Below are 20,365 nucleotides of genomic sequence, written 5' to 3' on the forward strand. Positions count from 1 at the left end.
AGAGTTTATCTATGGATGTTTAAATTAACATCCACTATGATAGTATTACAGGAGGAGGATGTATGAAAGCCCAGCTAGTCACTGCACTGATCCCTCACTGGCCTCCCACTCACCAACTCCGCCCAATGACTCTGAATAATGTTGTGGAATAAAGTTTGTCCCTGGACCTCATTGGTGTCTAAATGAATGTATTGGTCTCTGAACTGAGTTATTATCTGGATGAATCTGACCAAGCTCATATTCTCAATGATGGTATCCCGGACATAAAATGCTGGACGAATCAAACCTTAATACAGTTAAATATTATTAAGACAAATTAATGACTATTGGCCCTGACACAGTCAATATAACTACACATTTAGATACTTGTGTTCTCTGTCCCACAACATTGGGTTCATATCTGAGAACTTTGTTATCACCTGTCATAATGACCTCACCTTAAATATCCATGTCAACACGATTGTGTTTCTTGCAGCTCTCCAACATCGGCCTGTTTTTACCCGGGAGAAACCGTGAGATTGTCATTCCTGCTTTAATTTCCTTTCATTTGGATAACTGCACTTCTCTTTTCCTTTGCCTGAGACAACAGAATTAACATAGATTACAGTTCATCCAAAACGCAGCATACTCCTCACCAAATCTACCAAAACGGAGCATATTATTCAGGTTATTTCTTCATTGGCTTCAATTGACTTTTAGAATAGATTTTAAGATTATATTGCTGACTTTTACGTCCTGTTCTGGACTCGCTCCTAAGTACACTTCAGGGCTTTTAACATGTGCACGGTTATGACCTGAGGTCCTTGGTGAAAACCCTGCTCTCTATTCCACTGAGGACCAAAGGTGACTGGGCCGTTTCCATCAGGGTTCCCACTCTTCAAACCAATCTCCCAGAGGAGATCAGTCTAGCCATCTGCTCATTTTTGTAGGTGTGCTTTCTATGGACTTGGGATCTGAATTCACCTTCAACTTTGTATCTTTATTTGCTTATTCTAATTCACTTATTCATTTATTCACTTTTAATCTAGCTCTGATCTTATTGACTGTTTTAATCATGTTCATTTTACTCTTTTCTCATCTGTAGCATTGTTATTCTCATATAGGTGCTGTAATTTGTGCTGTTTTCGTTGTTGTCATTATTATTAACTCCACTGGGCGATGGTTTAACAGTTGACCTGAATGCATTGCATCGTGGGTGATAACTGCCCTCTAGTGGCCACAGTGAAAAACTACACAAACTACCTACATGTATTTATTAATATTTAAACGTGAAACTTACAGATATAAAAAATATCAACACCAGTAACACGAGTCAGTTTCTCTTAATGTTTGAGCGACAGCTGGTTCATCGTTTGAAGACAGATGTGATGATCTCACTGATTTTTTCCCCCAAACTTTATTGAACTTTGAAGCAGGAAGTATGTCGCGGGAAAAGAGGAGAAAGACTTTACCGCCTACTACATATCCACCCTGTGATTGGCTGCGAGCCCCAGAATATTTACATGGCGACACCGATAGGTCGGCAGCGTCGCGCCAAACGTCACGTGGTCTCCTTTTCGCGCGAAACTGGCCGCTCTGTTGTGAGGACGGACGTGATCGTGTGTCTGAGTTTCCGGAGAGAAGCTGAGCGCATCTGAGCTTTCTCGTCCGTTTCTGAACCTGTTCTCGCACTATCACGGGATTTCAACATGGACGTTGCCACAGCAAACGCGGAGAATGCCAGGGAGATGGTGAAAGACGAGTTGGCAGAGAAATGTCAGAAGTTATTCCAGGCTTTCTTGGAGGAGTAAGTTCAGCTCTGAACTGTTGTACAGTCACAGCACGCGGCACACGAGCCGATCGCACAGACCCATGTTCTTTGTTTGTTCTGTGTGTTGGTTCTCACTGGTTCTCCTGTGCAGGTTCCAGAGCGAGGACGGGGAGGTGAAGTACGTGCGCGAGGCCGAGGAGCTGATCAGGCCCGAGAGGAACACGCTGCTGGTCAGCTTCACAGACCTGGAGGGTTTCAACCAGGAGCTGGCCACCACCGTCCAGGAGGAGTACTACAGGTCAGACCCTCGAGTGTGGAGACAACGTGCTCCCCCGCAGCTTTGTGTGTCTGACAAACTGTGATCTAGTCCCATTCATAAAGCTGGGGTGTATTTTTTTGTTGATCACTGTTTTAGATTTGATATGAACTGAGGCCGTCGTGGGCAGACAGCCCGCCTGCTCACCTAACGTCAGCTCGGCCATTCCTCGTAGTTTTGATCAGTCTTCCTCTGAGAGCCTCTTCTGTTTCCTTCCTTCTGCTGCTTTCACAGCCTCCCAGTAAAATCCAGAAACTGTCTGAAAGAAAGTGTCAAAATCAGTTTTAAGATCATGAGTGTGAAACAAAGATCTGAGTTCTGAGGATATTTTCTTCTGAACATGTTCCTACTAGTGAGTTTTTCTCGTTGGGATGTCATGTTTGACCTGCTTGTAAAGCTAACTTCCATCCTCTCTGCAGTCTATCATGGACCTTAGACCGGGTTTTAAACTCTTGCATTCTTAGTAGCTGATCTAGTTTTACACTTTCTACATTTTGTATTGGCATATTGCTCTATAAGCTCCCTTGTATCTTGCTCCATCTGTTTTTTTTTTTGTAGGAGCTGTTCCAAATTGAGGACGTTGTTTAAATCAAATTGAACAAGTTCTCTAGGTATTTCTGGATAAGAGCCACACTGACTTCACCTGTGCAATAACCTGGGTCTTTCATCTGCCTCCAGAGTTTATCCCTTCCTGTGTCGGGCAGTGCGCAACTTTGCTCGGGATCATGGGAATGTTCCTCTCAACAAAGAGTTCTACGTTGCCATCGAGGATCTTCCCACCAGACACAAGTAAGACACTGAACAAGCTGCTGCCGGGTTTCAGTTCTTCTGCATATTCTTAGCTGGCATGTATACTCTGAATTCACACACAGTTATATAGCAGTAAAACATGTACACACTCTTATTCTAGTAAATCTAAAGGCCATCTGTCAAATGTGTGATCTAGAATCCGTGAGCTGACGTCCATGCGTATCGGCACCCTGGTGAGGATCAGTGCTCAGGTGGTGAGGACACACCCAGTACACCCTGAACTGGTAAGAGACATTCCACCACACTCTCTAGACTCCCATGGAATTTAATCAAGCTGATTACCACTACTTGAAACCAGTTGCCTACATATTTTGGCTTTTATTCTCATCAAGATCGGTGAATTATTCCTTGAACACTTTTTGAAAACCAAAGAAAGGTCCATCTCAAAATGTTAAAGAAAGTATTGGGGGGGGGGGTCCTGGCTCCGCCCACTAATCCACCCCAGAAGTTAGTCTTTGCTTCCTGGACCCATTCCACATGCTTTCACACGGTTTTGTCAAGTAGTTTTTGTTGTTTTGTTTTCTTGCTTAAAAATCCAGCAAACAACAGCACCAACAAACATGGTCTTGGGTGAAAACGTATCCTCCTTGGCGGAGGTAATTAGAATTAACGCTGTAATGCATAAAATACACTGATGATGAGCTTGTTTGGTGTCTCTGTGGTTTCAGGTGAGCGGCACCTTCATATGTATGGACTGCCAGGCGGTCATCAAAGACGTCCCTCAGCAGTTCAAGTACTCTCCGCCAACCATCTGCAGAAACCCCGTCTGCAACAACCGCGCCCGCTTCCACCTGGACACACACAAGTCCAAGTTCATCGACTTCCAGAAGGTATCTATCAGGGCGTGTGTGTGTATAAGAAGACCGTGTAGAGACCACAACAAAGGCCTGGACGCTGGAGACTGAGTTTAACGGTGTTTTCAGGTGCGCATCCAGGAGACGCAGGCGGAGCTGCCACGTGGTTCCATCCCTCGCTCCCTTGAGATCGTGCTGAGGGCCGAGGCTGTGGAGACCGCCCAGGCCGGAGACCGCTGTGACTTGACAGGGACCCTCATCGTCGTGCCGGACGTGTCTCAGCTCAGCACTCCTGGTACGGTTATGACTACACTCTTTGGGACTCCAAATGATGACAAAAGCACTTAAATTGTGTTGATTGTTTATTTGACACCTGACTTCTATGGGTTTTCCTCCTCCAGGTGTGCGATCAGAGTCCAGCAACCGAGTTGCTGGAGGACCCCAGAACTCAGAGTCTGAGGGTCTGAGGGGGCTGAAAGCTCTGGGAGTCAGAGAGCTGTCGTACAAACTGGCCTTCCTGGCCTGCAACGTGTCTGCAACTAACCCACGGGTAAGAGACACACAGTCGTGTATTTCCACTAAAGAACGCAAACCCTTTCACAGGAGTGAGTCGTACGTCATTGTTCCACCTGTCTAGATAATAAAGGAACAAATTATCCCTAAACATGCCAGTAGATTAATTAGAAATGTGTTGTCTTCATTTTAGTTTGGTGGAAAGGAGCTGCGGGAGGAGGAGCAGACTGCAGAGAGCATCAAGAGCCAGATGACTGAGAGGGAGTGGGAGAAAGTGTTTGAGATGAGCCAGGACAAAAACCTGTACCACAACCTGTGCACCAGCCTCTTCCCCACCATCCACGGTCCGTGCTCGAGCACTGAGCCTTCTGCTGTGATGCATAAAAACTGTGAAATGTCATCTAACTGCTGACATTGTGATTGACAGGCAATGACGAGGTGAAGCGCGGCATCCTGCTGATGCTGTTCGGAGGCGTTCCCAAGACGACCATGGAGGGAACCTCGCTGAGAGGAGACATCAACGTCTGCATCGTCGGAGACCCGAGTACGGCCAAGAGCCAGTTCCTCAAGTATGTACAAATTAACGTGTAGTCCTCTGTCACAATTTGCACTAACAAAAAGAAAATATCAAACTGAATGTATTTATTTTATTAGGCACAGATAAAAAATCTTTATCAAATTAAAATACATAGAAACATGTTTAATAATAATACACAGTTCAGGGGGAGGCAGAAATCCCAGTGAGCTTATTTTAAAGCCTCTACCCAAATATTGTTTAAATTTCACAATTGATATACAGAAAATAATATGACTACCTTTGACAGTTAGCAAATCAACATTGATATGTGTAACAAATAAAAATACTAATATCAATAAGTGTTGAGCTGTTGTAATGGTGAAATGAAATCTTGTGTGTGTTCAGGCATGTGGAGGAATTCAGTCCCCGAGCAGTGTACACCAGCGGCAAAGCCAGCACTGCCGCGGGTCTGACAGCCGCAGTGGTCCGAGACGAGGAGTCCCATGAGTTTGTCATCGAGGCCGGAGCTCTGATGCTGGCTGACAACGTGAGTGATGGGAGTTGTAGAGGGTGAGGGAGGACTTTGGCACTTGTCTCATTTATTGGTATTAATGGCTTTGTTGGTTCTCAGGGTGTGTGTTGCATTGATGAGTTTGACAAGATGGACCTGAAGGACCAGGTGGCCATACATGAAGCCATGGAGCAGCAGACCATCAGCATCACAAAGGCTGGAGTCAAGGTAACAGGAGTCAAATCCACCTGACACTTAAACAAGCCACCACACAGCTCGACTATATTGAAATGAAATAACACGCACTTAGAAATTAAAGGCTTTTATATGTTTGAGATCTAGGTTGAATAAATAATAAACTAAATTCATTTGATTTTTATTTTTTTAACCCCGACCTCGTCTCTGTCTCTTCCAGGCCACGCTCAACGCTCGTACGTCCATCCTGGCTGCTGCCAACCCCGTCGGTGGTCGCTACGACCGCAGCAAGAGTCTGAAACAGAACGTCAACCTGTCTGCCCCCATCATGAGCCGCTTTGACCTCTTCTTCATCCTGGTGGACGACTGCAACGAGGTACGAGAGTCTGCATTCATCCTCTGTTCAGCTGTTTGGTCATTATGTTTATTTCATATCTGATATGTCTTTGATTTCTTCCATCCTGTTTGTCATGTGGACCTGGCTCAATACTGAATGTCCATCTGTGTCCCTAGGTGACAGACTATGCCATCGCCCGCCGCATCGTGGACCTGCACTCCCGTGTGGCCGAGTCAGTGGACAGACTCTACTCTCTGGACGAGGTCCGCAGATATCTTCTCTTTGCCAGGCAGTTCAAACCTAAGGTGAGTGTGTGTTGTTAGGTTTCTACCTGCGCTCACATTGTTGTTGCAGGTTTGATTATGCTTTGTTATTATTATCATTATTACAACTATGCTGAACGTCCGCAGATCTCAAGCGAATCAGAAGAGTTCATCGTGGAGCAGTACAAGCGTCTCCGTCAGCGGGACGGCTCAGGCGGCGTGACCAAGTCTGCCTGGAGGATCACGGTGCGACAGCTGGAGAGCATGATCCGCCTGTCGGAGTCCATGGCGCGTATGCACTGCTGTGATGAGGTGCGTACACAAATGTTCTCCTGTTCAGCCGGTAGGGACTGTGGCACAGATCGTTTGACAGTAAACGTTTAACACATTGACCACATTGAGTCTAAATGGAGCGCACAAAGTAACACTTCAGTTATACTTCATATAGCAGCTATAAAACTGCTGCAGTGACAGCAATCTGAAAGTCGGCTAATAAAATAAAAGTATATGTCAAACATTCAGAATAGCTCTGCGTTTTGAAATAAAAATAAAATAAAGATAGGATGTTTTCCTTTCGGGCTCTAACAGCAAAGGCCTAGTCACTGTTGGTCACCGAACAGGATTCTGGGATTTACCAGCACATCTCCATTCATCAAAGTGAACGCCCAGGCACATAAGGGGTTAAGTCCTTGATGTAGTCAGGAACATGGCCATTTATTGTGTTAATATTGGTTAATGTAACTACTCTACGTCATGTTGCGTTATATATGATTGTGACCGTTGTCCTTCTATCCTTATTTCTCCAGGTGCAGCCCAAACATGTGAAGGAAGCGTTCCGTCTCCTGAACAAGTCCATCATCCGAGTGGAAACGCCTGACATCAACCTGGAGCAGGAAGAGGAGATGGAGGAAGAGGAGCAGCAGGAGGAAGGTACGTTCCCACAGTAAACACACTTTCCTGGAGACGAACACGCACGCATGCATGGTATCTGGCAAATGTCCGCCATGTGGCCCCTCTGGATAATTACAGGAGACTATCCAGAGTTTAGTGTGTGTCTGAAAGCAACTTTAGGTTTTGTATCTAGTGAAAACAAATCATCTAATACAAATTTGTCTCTGCAGGAAACATCCCGAACGGAGTGAACGGTCACGGGGATGGTATTAACGGCCATGCTGATGGTATCAATGGCCACGGCAAGGGTGTGAACGGCCACGCTGAGACGGCCAGCCAGGCCAAACCGTCCCTCCGCCTGTCTTTCCCCGAGTACAGACGCATCTCCAACCTGCTCGTCCTGCATCTACGCAAAGCAGAGGAGGGTAAGGAGTGTTCCCTTTCCTTACTTTCTCCTTCATCTGTTTCAATAGAAATCTCACATTTCCCCTGTTCTCTGCAGCTGAGGAAGAGGAGGAGCTGAAGAAGAGTGCGGTGGTGAACTGGTATCTGAAGGAGATCGAGTCAGAGATCGACTCTGAGGAGGAGCTGGTCAATCGGAAGGGGTTGATCGAGAAGGTCATTCACAGGCTGGTGCACTATGTGAGTTCAACAGTCAGTTCAACAACACAATCGCTTTCTCAAGCAGCACACAAAACATGACATTTTTAACGTGTGTGGACATAACTGACGATGTGCTTGTGTTTCCCCAGGATCACATCCTGATCGAGCTGTCGCAGGCCGGGCTGAAGGGCTCAGAGTCTGAGAGCTCAGAGGAGGAAGGTGTTCTGGTCGTCAACCCCAACTACAACCTGGAGGATTAAACTGTTTTGCTTCCATGACTTCTGTTATTAAATCTTAACAATCTAAGTGATGTTCAAGGTGTTGAATATGAACGCTCGTATGTAACACGTACATAATAGTAGCACTGGAGATGCTATTAGACTTGTTTTTGAGTTTATCATCTCTACTGTAAAAAGATAAGTTTCTGCGGCTCTTAAAGAAAAAGTGTGACTTGTGTAAATATGCTGCTCATTGCTCCCTTCGCTCTCTGGCTCCTGTTTGTCTGACTCCAAGTTGACGGACCTTCCCTTTATTGTGTTATTGCTGTTTGTTATTGTATCTGTATATTAAGGGCGTACGGTGCCCTCTGTGGTTTCATGAAATGTGTTTTTGTAAAATGATATGAATTAAAATGTTTAAATAAATAAAATGTTGACTTAAACTGGTCTTCTTTTTTTTCTTAAGGGCTCGTATAGGGGAACAGGTAGGTAGAATGTACAATAATGAATAGTATGTACAGTTGTAATAGTAGTTATACCCTAAATTACCGTATCATAGCTATTATTTTCACAAACAAGTATTGTGATATTTATTATACTACAGACTTCATCGTTACACTTAAATTAAATAATAAAATAAAAGATTACAGCTTTAGGTAGGGATCAGCTCCAACCTACTGCTTCAATATTTGTTTCCTTAAGGAAGTTCCAGATGTTCCAAAACTTAATAACTTTTTCTGTTTACTTAAATGTAAGTCAAAACACGAATCTGCTTTGTGGAGGACTGACACCGCTAATAAAAAATAAACAATAAATGCAAAAATAAATACTTAAATACGAATATAAATAGAACACACACATTTGTAATCAAATAGGCCATCAATGTACTTTTTACTCCTACGTGTATTTATTGATTTCTAAATTTAGTATTTATACGTTTTAACATTTCCACATTTTTTTCCTGCAATTGTACTAAATTACATAAATCTAGAAATATGTAAATATACCTGGAATAAATGTGGAAATAAATAAATATATGTAAAAATACATAATTAGCCATTTTCATCGCCAAACTATAAATAGTATGTTTAATTCACTTCATTTATCTCTGCATCTGTTTGTTCTTGTTTGTCTGACGGAGTCATTTTTGTATGTTGTCAATCCTGATGCTTCTCGACTTTCCCTCATTTCCTGTGCCGCACACAGCGCAGCACTAATAATGTCCAGTAGGTGGCAGCAGTTTGGGGTTTAAATAGAACCTTGTTGCGCATGTCCGAAAGTTCTATCAAACATGGCGGCCGGTTACGTGAGAGCTCTCAGGTCAACAGTGAAAGGTAAAAGATAAATCGTTAATGTCGGACGCTACGTTAGGTATCAGTAAAGCAACATTGTGGACACAGGCTTGTGGAAATAACGTCATGCATGTAGCATGTTTGAAAAGTACAGGTTGTTGTCACGTAGAGTAAACTCATCACATGAGCCTGAAGTCTCAGGCAGATAAAATGTCTCCTCCTCTCAGGTTTACACCTTGATGCCGGCCGGCGGCTCCTCACACACAGCAGCCGGACCCGGACGTTGTTGTGTCCGTGTGCCCTGCCACCGGCGGCTCGGTGTCGTCTCCTCCACGTCTCCCCTGCCGCCACCCTGAGCTCCAGCTCCAGGACGGAGCCGCAGAGGAGCAGCCCCACCGAGGGCAGGAGAGCCGGGGAGGAGGAAGAAGACGAGGGTCCTGAGGACATCCCGCACAGAAGGGCGAAGAACCCCATGGTTAACATCGGATACGCCTGGTGAGCCTCGTTAACAGCCCCAGAGCTCACATAAGAACAGTGTAACTCAATGATCAACAGAGACACCACCACTAAACAGCACAAGCGGAAATCAGTCAATTGTTGAAGTTGTAATTATTGGACTAGTTGTTGGTGTTGTGTTGTAGCACAAACAGCTGTAATTGTGTCAGCATCAGTAATTGACCTTATACTTTATGTTTATTCATTTTATTGATTGTGTCATGTAAAAGCAGTGGTTCTCAGATGTGACCCATAGGGGGTCAGTGAAAAGTTTCCACATTCATCTATTATATTTATGATGTGTGGGTTCTCTGCGTTGACATAGTGAGACCCCTTTTTTATTACGGTTTTATACTACTTGATGTATGCTCATGGATCTGCGTTACTCAGTGACTTAAATATCTCTCGCCTCTGCCCAGGATGATCGGCCTCCCCACAGGCATCATCAGCTTCATCCTCGCCAAGAGAGAGGTGGACAAGAACCGCCTGAAGCAGCTGAAGGTTCGACAGAGGATGAGAATGTCCAATGATGGAGAATATGAAGGCAGTCGCTACCACCGTCACTCAGAGGGGGTTAACGTGGACCAGTAATGTTAACGGGCTGGCTGTGAGGATTTGCACCATAGCCTGAATGTTGCTACTCCAGATGGTGATTCCTGCACCGCTCTCTAAGACTGATCACAGAGGAGATGTGGAATGTGTGAGCTTAACTTCAAAACACCTAAAAGCTCGGAGACATTCAGCACCGAATATTTCTTCTGGTGTTGATGCAGGAAGTCTGTGAAGGGACATGTCTGTGTCAAAGCCTGAAATCTGAAAATGTTCTTCCTTATTCAAGTACAGAGATGGATTATGATGTTAAGTGTGACCACTTTATTGTATTTGGAAAATCACCATGTATTTATTTGTCCTCTCCCTGATGTTCTGTAAGACAAATTGTGGAAATAAATGAAAATGTATATTTGTGAATGGGTCCTTCTATAAATGTGAGTTTAAACTGCCATAGCTGCAAATGAACCACATCATAAGTCAAATAAAACAGTTTTATTTAATACAAAAAAGGCAAACAGATTTTCTTAAGCACTGATGGGACATATTAACAAACCCAGCCGCACACTCAGAATGTTTCCCTTGTTTATTTAGAGTCGAGGGTTATATTTAACCTTAGCCAGTGGTGTGTGTGTGTGTGTGTGGAGGACCAGCTGTCTGGACCGGATCATGTCAGAGATTGTGGACATGGTGCCAAGCTGGAACGCCCCAAACGTCATTAGTGTTCCAGTAATTCAATTCAATTCACTTTGGCAATGATTGATCTTCCCAGTGGAAAGATCCGCCCTGCTGAGTCAGCGTCCGACCAAACTCTATTACATGACGAGGCACATACGGTAGGGAACAATACTATTAAAGATTAATGAATATATCCCTGCACTTCTTAAAGTAAAACAAAGTAATCCTCTGAAAGGTTGTTGTGGTGATGTATGTAAATTATAACATTAGAACAAGAGTGTCATTACTGAGCTGTACTTCAGGGGTGGGCATGTTATACTCCAAAGTATTGATACAACCAAAAGGAAGTGTTTGCTTATCATTTGGAGTCAGTAGGATCGATACCAACCATAGCATTGGTTCTATTTGTCAAAGAGTTCACATTTAACATTGCTTTTGACGTGTATAATTAATACATTTTGAGAAAAATGCTAATTTGGTGAAGACGACACAACTTGCAGTTAGCTTTCTATAGAGTGATGGTTGGAAGAGAGGGAGACCATGAGCCTGGCCCTCTCCCAAGGAAAATAAATCCAGCTACCAGACTCCGACACTAATATACACATGGATGACACAAACATACTTCAGAGACGCTAGTGGGAAGACCTTGTATATGTTGGTGTAAAAATATACATTTGCCCCCCCTTACAGAGAGTCAGGATAAACTCTGAACATTTGGCACATTATCCACATGGTAAGTGGAACATATTTAGATGCAGCCTATTAATTAGAAATTCATGTCACAAATCAGGGCACATTTTTACATTTGTTACTTTTAATAATTAAAATGAATAATTCTAAGTCTGTATGGAGATAACGATCCTGGCCCTGTTACTTGGTTTAGAAAAGAAGCAGTTGTTTGGATAATGCCCACCCCTACTGTACATCAGCCTGTAGTACAGAGGCAGCCTCGAAGTTTGAAAATCTGATTGAAAATTAGAACAAACCTCTCAACATTTATACAGAAAAACTTATAAGGAGCAGTCCATGTTCATGGAGAGAAAAATGTCACCGATCGAATTAACTGAAGTCCAGCAAGGATAAATAAACGGAGCAGCTTCCAATGTCAACAGGTATCTATACTGTAGTACCAATATTCTTGGCTAAACACCGGTAAGTTGTTTATGCAGATTCAGACAATTAGCGATTTCAGAAAAAAAAGTGCATTTTTGTGTGCATATGATGAACCTACACTGACAAAATATAAAATTCAGCCCTTCCTGCTCCCCGAAGTGCACCATGACTTCATACATGTGTTCTGATTCTGAGTGAAATCAAGCAGAGGTTTGAAAAAAGCATGGAATGGATTTGCAGCTGGATGCTTGTTTGCGCGGTGACGCCCTTGTGGATTTATTTGGTCGCAAAGCCAATGATCTGCAGCAGGAAGAGGAAGATCTGGACAATGTCGACGTAGAGCGAGAGAGCAGCGAACACGTACTCCTCCGGACTGATGGAGTGTTTTCTGTTGCCGATCAGCAGCTGTGTGTGGTAAGCTAGGAACTAGAAGCACAAAAAAAAAATCATTAAAACATTCTTTGTAAAATAATAAGTAGAAGATAGTAATAGATCAACTTCAAATTGAGGTGTGATAAATAGTTGAAACTGTTTAAAAAAGCCTTAAGTAAAATACTCACCATAGTTAGGGCAAATGCTAATACTAGGATTATTACTTGATCAGGAAAACGTAACCACACTGATTCTAGCCTCGCGGCATTAGTTTCCTTCATTGATTTTAAGACTGTATTGACGACTCCTTATTACAGGCCAACCCCTAAACTCTGGAAAGACTTAGCAGCTGCAATCAGAAACACTTGATCTGTAATGGATTTTCTTTTCTCTTCAAACTAAATAATAAATAAACATATTTATGTTGGTTTACTTTTATTCGATTTTAATTCGATATAATTGTATCCTCTTTTGACGCTCTTTGAAACTTTGTTAAGAAAAGTGTTATTCAAATAAAGGTTATTACTTATTACGCTCAATACTCACCAAAGTGAAGGCTATGGCTCCAAAAGCTGCATAAAGCATGTGAAGCCAAGGAATCTGCAACAACAAGCAGTTATTACAATGATGACATCTTGAATATTTTTTGTAAAGAGCAGTGTTGTGTTGTACACATTAGGTTTAACTCACGTATTCGAAGGACAGCACAATGGTGGTAATGATGCCGGTGACTAATAATACGATCCCCAGGACACAGAAGAGACCCTGACACTTGGTGAAGTCGACCTTTGAGAAAGAGAAACAACCAACAGCCATGTTGATACTTACAAAAGATGCTGACATTACAGATGAAAAGTTGTCACACACCCACACCCACACCCACACCCACACCCACACACACACACACACACACACACACACACACACACACACACACCTTTGTCTGGAAGCAGAATATGGTCACGGCAATGCAGACAACAGCGGTGATCCCCATTGCGAGAAACACTGCTTTTGTGTTATAGTAACTGAAAATGAAAAAGAGCACCATGCACTTAATAGAGAAGGAAACTGCCTGGAGGTTTTCATACAATCTGAACTGTTCAAGTTAATTTTTACCTGGATATGGTTCCAGTCAAGTAGGACAAAGCCACTGTCTGTTAAAAAATAAGCACAGGTGAAGGTTTAATAGCAACAAACCTACTAATCAAACCATAATACAGTTCATTTACAAAAAGGAAAAACAATCTGTATCTGACCCAAATAAAAGTGCCCACAAATAACATAGACTGAAATAGATTAAGTGTTAAAAAAGTACTTAGCCAATAAATATAGACAAAAACTAATTGGTAATAAATATGGAATAATATGGAAATGGAAATTTTCCATTGGGGAGAGGTTACATATTTCAGTCTGAGAATAGATTTGATCCAAGTTCAGGAAAGGGTCAGTAATTGTGTGAGTATAACTCCCGGTTAATAAATCTGATGATCACTTACAAAGATGAGCAGCAGGATGACGTTCCATGGGAACTTCCTCCTACAAAGATAGTGAGATTAGAACACTCACACCAGGGATTTTCTATAAATATTGTTTATGTGTTCTTTATGTAAATACACTGTATACAATTATTCTTTGTAAAACTGAGCAATCACTCACCTGGGGCCTTTACAACAGACCAGTACAAGGTGGACGACGATATATATGCCACTGAAAGAAATAATATCAACATTACAAAACATTCCTTTTCATACATCACTGAAAAGAAACTGGTGTTACCACTGAGAAAGACTCACTATGCTGTCCAGTAGAGAGCTTGGTTCTGCTGTATGAAAGATTTTACAGAGTCACTGTGGGAAACACAACATGGTTAAAACATGATACCCACAGACACATGTACAAACAGCCACTGAGACACACACTCTACTCACACAAAGGTGAATATAGCAACGATGGCTGTGGTGACGAGGAGCTGAGCCGCCAAAACCAAATACACCTAAAAAAAAACACAAACAAACCAAAAGGGACATTACTCCCTGGAGTTTTTTGACTGAGCATTCAAAGCCAACATGAGGCCCAGTTAGTCTGTGAAATTATTCATTGAACTGGTCAGAATGGTGTAGATACCGTGCACCTTTATCAAGACTAGTCAGAATTAAAGTGTAGATATCGGAACCTGGAATAAAAGATAGTAATAATCCAACTGAATTGTAGATATCTATTAGAAACCTCTACACACATGAATAAAAGTAGTTTGAATAAAAATAGTCAAAATATGCCTCTGTGTGACAGAGAGCTGTGTGTTATTGGATTTGTTTCTGTCACTCACAGCAGACCAGCTGCACTGGGCTGAATTCATGTCTCTATGTACATGAAACATTTAGAACATAGCCACTGAGAAACAATCAGTAAAAGGTTAAAACCCTTTTTTATATTAGCAAAATCGTTTAGAAGAGTCTGTTTTGGTTTATACTTCTCTAACGTGCTGCGCGTGTTGCAACGCAATTCACCGCCAGAACACTAGGCGGAGTAACGTTTTTTTTCAAAGACAAAACACACAAAGAAGAGACGTCTTCTTCTTCGTCGACTGTTAATTTACATCGCCACTCCGGCTCCTCATAGCCTATTTCTGGCGGACAAATCGGCCAGTCAGTGACGAGTGGTCATACTTTCAGATCTCTTCTGCCAAGTGCTCTTCTATTTGGTCCATATTCGTTCTTCTAAATCTTCCGTGATTTCCGCGTATTGTGGGGCATGAAACCGGAAACTAGACTCCGGACGGGATGTAGTCAGCCGACCAATCACAAGCCTTGCGGGCTGCGTGAGGCTTGCGTCGTTTTGTCGTATAGTTAGAAAAATTGGCGGACGCACGCAACCCGCCAGAGGGCTCGAAAGGGGCGTGTTGCGTGTCTTGCATGCATGCGTGCGTCCGTGCAACACGAGTATAATTTGGCCTTTAAGCCTGAAACATGCTTCTGCGTTTTCACGGGCCCGTAAGCGCAAGAGCCCTTCCGGGTCCCTTACGTGCTTATGTATCCCTCCTTACGTGCTGACGGGTGTCGACCCCCTTTTCTAAAATTTACGGCAAAGCTCCGCAAGCTCACTCGGCCGCAAGGCTGTGATTGGTCTGCTCTACATCCCTTCTGGAGCTGCATTTCCGGTTTCATGCCCCATAATACCGGCAGAAATCACGGAAGATTTAGAAGAACGAATATGGACCAAATAGAAGAGCACTTGGCAGAAGATATCCGATGGTATGATCACTTGTAAAACCTGTCACTGACTGGCGGATTTGTCCGCCAGAAAAAGGCTACGAGGAGCCGCAGTGGCTATGTAAATAAACAATCGAAGAAAGAAGGCGTCTCTAAGGTCGTCTTCGACAAAAAGCATTACTCCGCCTAGTGTTCTGGCGTGGAATTGCTTTGTAAGACGCGCAATGGTTGGGGAAGCATGAATGAAAACGAGTCTTGCGCCACAGCGGCGTGAAAAGACGCAGACGCAGTCGCAGAAGCATGTTTCAGGCTTTAAACCAGTATGGTTTGCGTAGGCACAATACTTTACCTTTCTGATGAAGGCGTGCCGAATACTCAGACTGTCCCAATCGCTGTCGCGGGCCGCAAAACCATCACCTGTGACATCACCATAACAGACAGAGTATGAGCACTGACCAAATGTAAACTTTTGTTACTACATTTAACAATTTTTACACACAGGATAAGCTACTTTCTGCAAAAACAACTTAGCATAAAGAAGCTTTTCAGAGGAGTCTTGGTTACTTTATGTAGCATATCTTAATGCCATTGCAGGGTAACACAGCACAGTGGTACCCAGGCCGCCATTGCTAAATAAATGTTGGAAAAAAACCCGACAGTTTGTGAATGCAACACACACTGGGGACAGTATTAACCGAATTCCCAGACATGAGCAAGATTAAGTGTTTTTTTTCTGTCCACTTTTCTGTATGTCACTAGTCCTACTGCCATGCAGCAAGAAATCTGCTTCCAAAGCTTAATGCCGTATGTGTTCCTTCACTTTGCTCAGTTAAAATTGGCTTGGTCTGATACAAAAGGTGCTATGTTCCAAGTTGTTCCACTCACACCTGGGATTCAAATGTGTTTCCTAACCACATTGTATCTGAATGAGATTTTGACCTGATTACATTTAAACTTGGTATCAATATGTGTCCACAGTGAAATGTGATTGAGCATTGTGGTTATAATTTCTGCACAGTGAACACATGTTGTTTGTGGATGTTGTTTGTGACTACATTTGTGTTAAATGTAGTCACATGCATCACTGACCACCTCCTGCTGGGTTTTTGTCCAGTCATATCTCATCTTCAACTCAATGTGTCCTAGGTACATGTACACATGCGGTTGAGCTCTAACTGATTGCAATCCTATTACCCAAAATGCATGTTAATGCCAAGTGTAAATGGGGTTATAGATGCTGCTTTTGTCTGATTAAATAATGCATTGTAATTATTTGAATATGCCAAGATACAGTACGACTATGCATAATCTTTTAAAATGTTGTCAAAAAGAAGAGAGTACTGTTAACGTATTTCACTTTTGCTTTATAAAGGGATAGCTCCATTATAAAACAAACTGACATGCTTGGTGCCCTGCTCTTACCAGAGCTCAGGACATCTGATGGTATGGTAGGGGGAATAATAGGGGGCATGGGAGGTGGCCTAGGGTAGCCTGCCCCTGGAGGCCCGGCGTTGTGAGGTTGTCCCGGGTATGGGCCAGGAGGGTAGCCTGCTGGCTGGCCTGGGAACATAGGAGCGTTTGGTCCAGAGGGGTAGGGAGCAGACGGCTGGTCCGGCTGGAAACCCCCATAAGCTGGAAAGCCATAGGCAGGGGGAGGTGGGTATGGCCCGTCCTGAGGTACATACAGCGGGCCACGAGAGTCATCATACCCTGGAGGGTAGTCTGACCTGGACATGATGTCTGTTAGGAGGGAAGCAGGAGAAAAAGCAGGTCATATCTGTTACACACTTTTATGTACAAAAAGCGACGAGGGTGTGCGGGTTAAGCATAGAACCAACAACGAGGACCATTCATAGCCACGGACAGTATTATCCGCAGACCTCAATCGAAACACATCCATTTGCAGAAAGGCTTTTAACGTGTATCTAATTAATATTTATGCATTGCAAAATGGAGGAAATGACTAAATGTATGTATAAAAAAAAGGGAAGTAGTGACAAAGTGTGTTTTTCAGCAGTTTTCAGTGAAAAAGAAACAACACTGATAGCTGGCATGCTGGTCCTATGTGTCTGAGCCTGGGCCCATGTGAGAAAAACACAGGAAATGAAAGCTGGATTAATTATCAACAAATCGTGGTTCAGAAATAAGAAAACAAATCTGACTTGATGTAGAAACAGTGTCCGATTACATAGAGAACTGGGAGATGGAAATATGAATTTAGTGTTCAATGGGTTCATCCTTAAATCCTCTAGTTGACCGACAACCAAAGAAATATGAGATAAAGACGTTTTATCCAACACTTGGATTTAGGTGCCTTGGGTGACAATCATACTTGAACTAAACCAATAAAATACATGTGGGGTTGTATCAAGGATTGAGAATAATCCAGAATGGGTTTACACTCATAATATTGTGCAGATTATTGTGTTATTGATCTCCTCATTATATAACATTTGAAATAAAGACATTGCATTATTATTTGTCTCCCTGGTGTGCTCAGTTTGTTAATTTACTTAGTTCCCATTTCACTTGGAATAAACAAACAGTAAAGGAATTTAAGAGCTGGCTCCACCTTGTGCTGCCGTTACATCACCCGAGCGCCAAGCAACAAGAAAGAAAACACCAAATGGAAAAAAGTGCCTCAGAGTATCTGCAGTATAACAGAAACATGCACAGAGGAGCTGGACCAAATCCCTTTTCGGGTCGCAGCAAGAAAATGACAAGATTTAAGTAGTTTAGCAGGGTGTAACTCGGCTCTAGAAAAGTTATGTCAGACAGCCCTAGTTGTAGTAGGTATACACCCTGTTAACATCGGAAAAGTTATCTTCCACAACATCGTATGACGCAAACTAGGATTCCTCAAACAGACAATCTGTTTACAGATCACTGTGCAAATGGGATTTACTTGTGAAGTCTAGTGACTGGGTGGACAAAAAAACAAAGACGTTACAAGACAACACTCAGTAAGAACAGGTTTGGCAAAGATAATGTTTCCGTTTGTCGTTCAGACTGTTGTTGAGTTAAATACCAGTCTTTTATTAAATGTCAGGGACTTCTCTCAGCACGTCTTTCACCACTGATGTCTTCCTGTGTTTGTCCTTAGTCATCGTGACTTTTCTCTGACACTCTAAAGTGTGAAAATGACCATCATGCTTAAAAACTGTGAAAAAATACAATTCTATTAATCGAATTAACTTTATTTTATAATCACAGTACTATTGCAGATCTTCGCTGCGTTAATTCGAAGAGTTGTTTCGTGGGTGAAATTTTAATTATTAGCAGAAAAGGGCATTATATTCTCTCATATTTGTGTATTTTATTTCATTTATGATATATTTTATATATTTGATTTCAAACAGCTGATCGATCAACTCAATCCAAAAAACGTGAAGGTACCAGTTTCTAAAAGTTTAAACCATGATGAACTGAATATCTCTGGGTTGTGGATGTTTGGTCGAATAAAACAAGACATTTGAAGGAGAAACGATTTGCTCATCCCTGATAACAGAGTAGCTTACATGTGGGGAGACAGACGCGCCAATGAATACACTAATTATTCTATAACGTGATCATGGACCATATGACGGTGGATTGCGAATCAGAGATCGTGGATATGAGCTACAAATAAATAAAATAAAATTCGATTGATTGTTTACTCCCTTTGGGCTCCAGGATCATGACCGGATGGATGCTGACTCCCACCATGTTGCTCTTCACTTCACACGACAGCTGTCAAAATGTCTACTCCAGGTTGAGAACAAGATACCAAGTCAAAGTTTTACCCAGAGGGGGTCACCTCAGAGGGTTGTGCCCAGCAGAGCACAACCCTTGCTGAGACTCCAGCAGCCCGCTCCGCCCTGTCCACCAGCAGCGGAGCTCAGCTAACAAGCAGCCCATTCAGGTGACTCACGACCAACAGCCATGAATTACACCCAGTCACAAATATCCCAGTCTCCACGGTGGGGGAGTTGGCGCCACGGCACCATGAGCCCATCGCACTAACAACAGACTGGTTTAAAACGTGTTTCCCTCGTTTTCCCATCGTTACAAACATGTTTAAAAGTAGCTCCACTTACCGAGTGTGAGGTGCGAACGCAACAAGCACTTTCGTCGCTCTGTTTCCCAAAATGTCAGAGCTTCCTGTCGTCAGCCCAAGCCACGCCCTTCGGCTTTCCAGAAACTACAAACTCTACCGAACACGCAGTCAGAGACAAGGACAACACTGTCCGCGTGTCCAGCAGCTGTCCTCTCTCGTCACGCCTGTCTCCGCGTGTGAGTGCGTGTGCGTGCGTGTGGGCGTGTGTGGAGCTGCAGCTAGAGATAACCAGAACATTTCCTGGAATAGTGAGAACCAGGGTGGAGTCCAGCTGAAGTGTGTGTGTGTGTGTACAAGGCATGTCACTTTCAGCTGACGGACGTTCTACGGGCACGTCTCACGCTACTGACGTATAGTACTTAAGTACATATTTCATGGATCTGTCCTTTTCCCTTTTACTTTGTATCAGCAAATAGTTATTCCCTTAATCTCCAATTACGAGTTTCAAATGCTTTGCTTTACATTTGTTTTATCTTTATATATTTTTTAAGTAATCAATAACTAGAGTGGAATGGATCAACTGATCCTATCAGAGCAGAGAGGTAACATTAAACCCCGCCTCCTGCAGCAGCCACACTGGTAAAGAAGAAAAATCTGAAATGAATCCAGAGGATGAGATTCACCCATAATGATGTCATTGAATACACTATGCAAGTTCTTATTTTTACTCAAGTAGAAAAGTTCACTAGGTACTTCTTGATCATATTGTTTTGTTTTTATTTGAACTTTTCAAGTAAAATGTTTCAACTTCCTCCACCGATTCAAGGTATTACATAAGAATATTATGACTGCAGCGGATGTAATGTAAAATACACACAAAGGTGAGTTCAGAACTATAATTTA

General features: G+C 42.8%; 3 protein-coding genes across 3 annotated transcripts; 2 read left to right on the plus strand and 1 right to left on the minus strand.

The window, feature by feature from the left end:
- The first annotated feature begins 1,547 nt into the window (after positions 1 to 1,547).
- mcm6 (minichromosome maintenance complex component 6) lies at positions 1,548 to 8,161 on the plus strand. Its single transcript, XM_062404415.1, has 18 exons — positions 1,548 to 1,786; positions 1,902 to 2,048; positions 2,745 to 2,855; positions 3,013 to 3,100; positions 3,545 to 3,706; positions 3,800 to 3,965; positions 4,072 to 4,220; positions 4,377 to 4,527; positions 4,611 to 4,752; positions 5,106 to 5,247; positions 5,332 to 5,439; positions 5,627 to 5,782; positions 5,920 to 6,048; positions 6,154 to 6,318; positions 6,813 to 6,936; positions 7,128 to 7,322; positions 7,400 to 7,539; positions 7,650 to 8,161. The coding sequence occupies exons 1-18, from the start codon at positions 1,689 to 1,691 to the stop codon at positions 7,758 to 7,760; spliced, it is 2,484 nt and encodes an 827-aa protein (XP_062260399.1). The 5' UTR covers positions 1,548 to 1,688; the 3' UTR covers positions 7,761 to 8,161.
- Positions 8,162 to 8,976: 815 nt separating this feature from the next.
- On the plus strand, positions 8,977 to 10,474 carry si:ch73-71c20.5 (DUF4748 domain-containing protein). The gene is made up of 3 exons (XM_062404438.1): positions 8,977 to 9,052; positions 9,238 to 9,505; positions 9,925 to 10,474. Exons 1-3 carry the CDS (start codon positions 9,010 to 9,012, stop codon positions 10,094 to 10,096), a joined length of 483 nt encoding a protein of 160 aa, XP_062260422.1. The 5' UTR covers positions 8,977 to 9,009; the 3' UTR covers positions 10,097 to 10,474.
- Positions 10,475 to 10,534: 60 nt separating this feature from the next.
- Positions 10,535 to 19,674, minus strand: tmbim1a (transmembrane BAX inhibitor motif containing 1a). The gene is made up of 12 exons (XM_062404431.1): positions 19,503 to 19,674; positions 16,849 to 17,166; positions 15,776 to 15,843; positions 14,146 to 14,210; positions 14,011 to 14,064; positions 13,874 to 13,924; positions 13,714 to 13,753; positions 13,334 to 13,371; positions 13,155 to 13,242; positions 12,908 to 13,003; positions 12,764 to 12,817; positions 10,535 to 12,271 (listed from the first exon to the last, which is right to left on the minus strand). The coding sequence occupies exons 2-12, from the start codon at positions 17,159 to 17,161 to the stop codon at positions 12,122 to 12,124; spliced, it is 1,017 nt and encodes a 338-aa protein (XP_062260415.1). The 5' UTR covers positions 17,162 to 17,166; positions 19,503 to 19,674; the 3' UTR covers positions 10,535 to 12,121.
- Positions 19,675 to 20,365: the final 691 nt, after the last annotated feature.

The sequence above is a fragment of the Platichthys flesus genome, chromosome 14, assembly GCF_949316205.1.
Source record: "Platichthys flesus chromosome 14, fPlaFle2.1, whole genome shotgun sequence".
In the NCBI taxonomy this organism is placed as follows: Eukaryota; Metazoa; Chordata; class Actinopteri; order Pleuronectiformes; family Pleuronectidae; genus Platichthys; species Platichthys flesus.

Excerpts from the sequence above, each read along its gene's own strand:
- tmbim1a (XM_062404431.1), bottom strand. The coding sequence starts at position 17,161 with ATGTCCAGGTCAGACTACCCTCCAGGGTATGATGACTCTCGTGGCCCG. Across the intron at positions 13,243-13,333 it reads TTGACTGGAACCATATCCAG|TTACTATAACACAAAAGCAG; the intron begins GTAAAAATTAAC and ends TTTCATTTTCAG. Across the intron at positions 12,818-12,907 it reads TTGTGCTGTCCTTCGAATAC|ATTCCTTGGCTTCACATGCT; the intron begins GTGAGTTAAACC and ends TTGTTGTTGCAG.
- mcm6 (XM_062404415.1), top strand. The coding sequence starts at position 1,689 with ATGGACGTTGCCACAGCAAACGCGGAGAATGCCAGGGAGATGGTGAAA. Across the intron at positions 3,966-4,071 it reads GTCTCAGCTCAGCACTCCTG|GTGTGCGATCAGAGTCCAGC; the intron begins GTACGGTTATGA and ends TTCCTCCTCCAG. Across the intron at positions 4,753-5,105 it reads GCCAAGAGCCAGTTCCTCAA|GCATGTGGAGGAATTCAGTC; the intron begins GTATGTACAAAT and ends GTGTGTGTTCAG.
- si:ch73-71c20.5 (XM_062404438.1), top strand. The coding sequence starts at position 9,010 with ATGGCGGCCGGTTACGTGAGAGCTCTCAGGTCAACAGTGAAAG. Across the intron at positions 9,053-9,237 it reads TCTCAGGTCAACAGTGAAAG|GTTTACACCTTGATGCCGGC; the intron begins GTAAAAGATAAA and ends TCCTCCTCTCAG. Across the intron at positions 9,506-9,924 it reads GTTAACATCGGATACGCCTG|GATGATCGGCCTCCCCACAG; the intron begins GTGAGCCTCGTT and ends GCCTCTGCCCAG.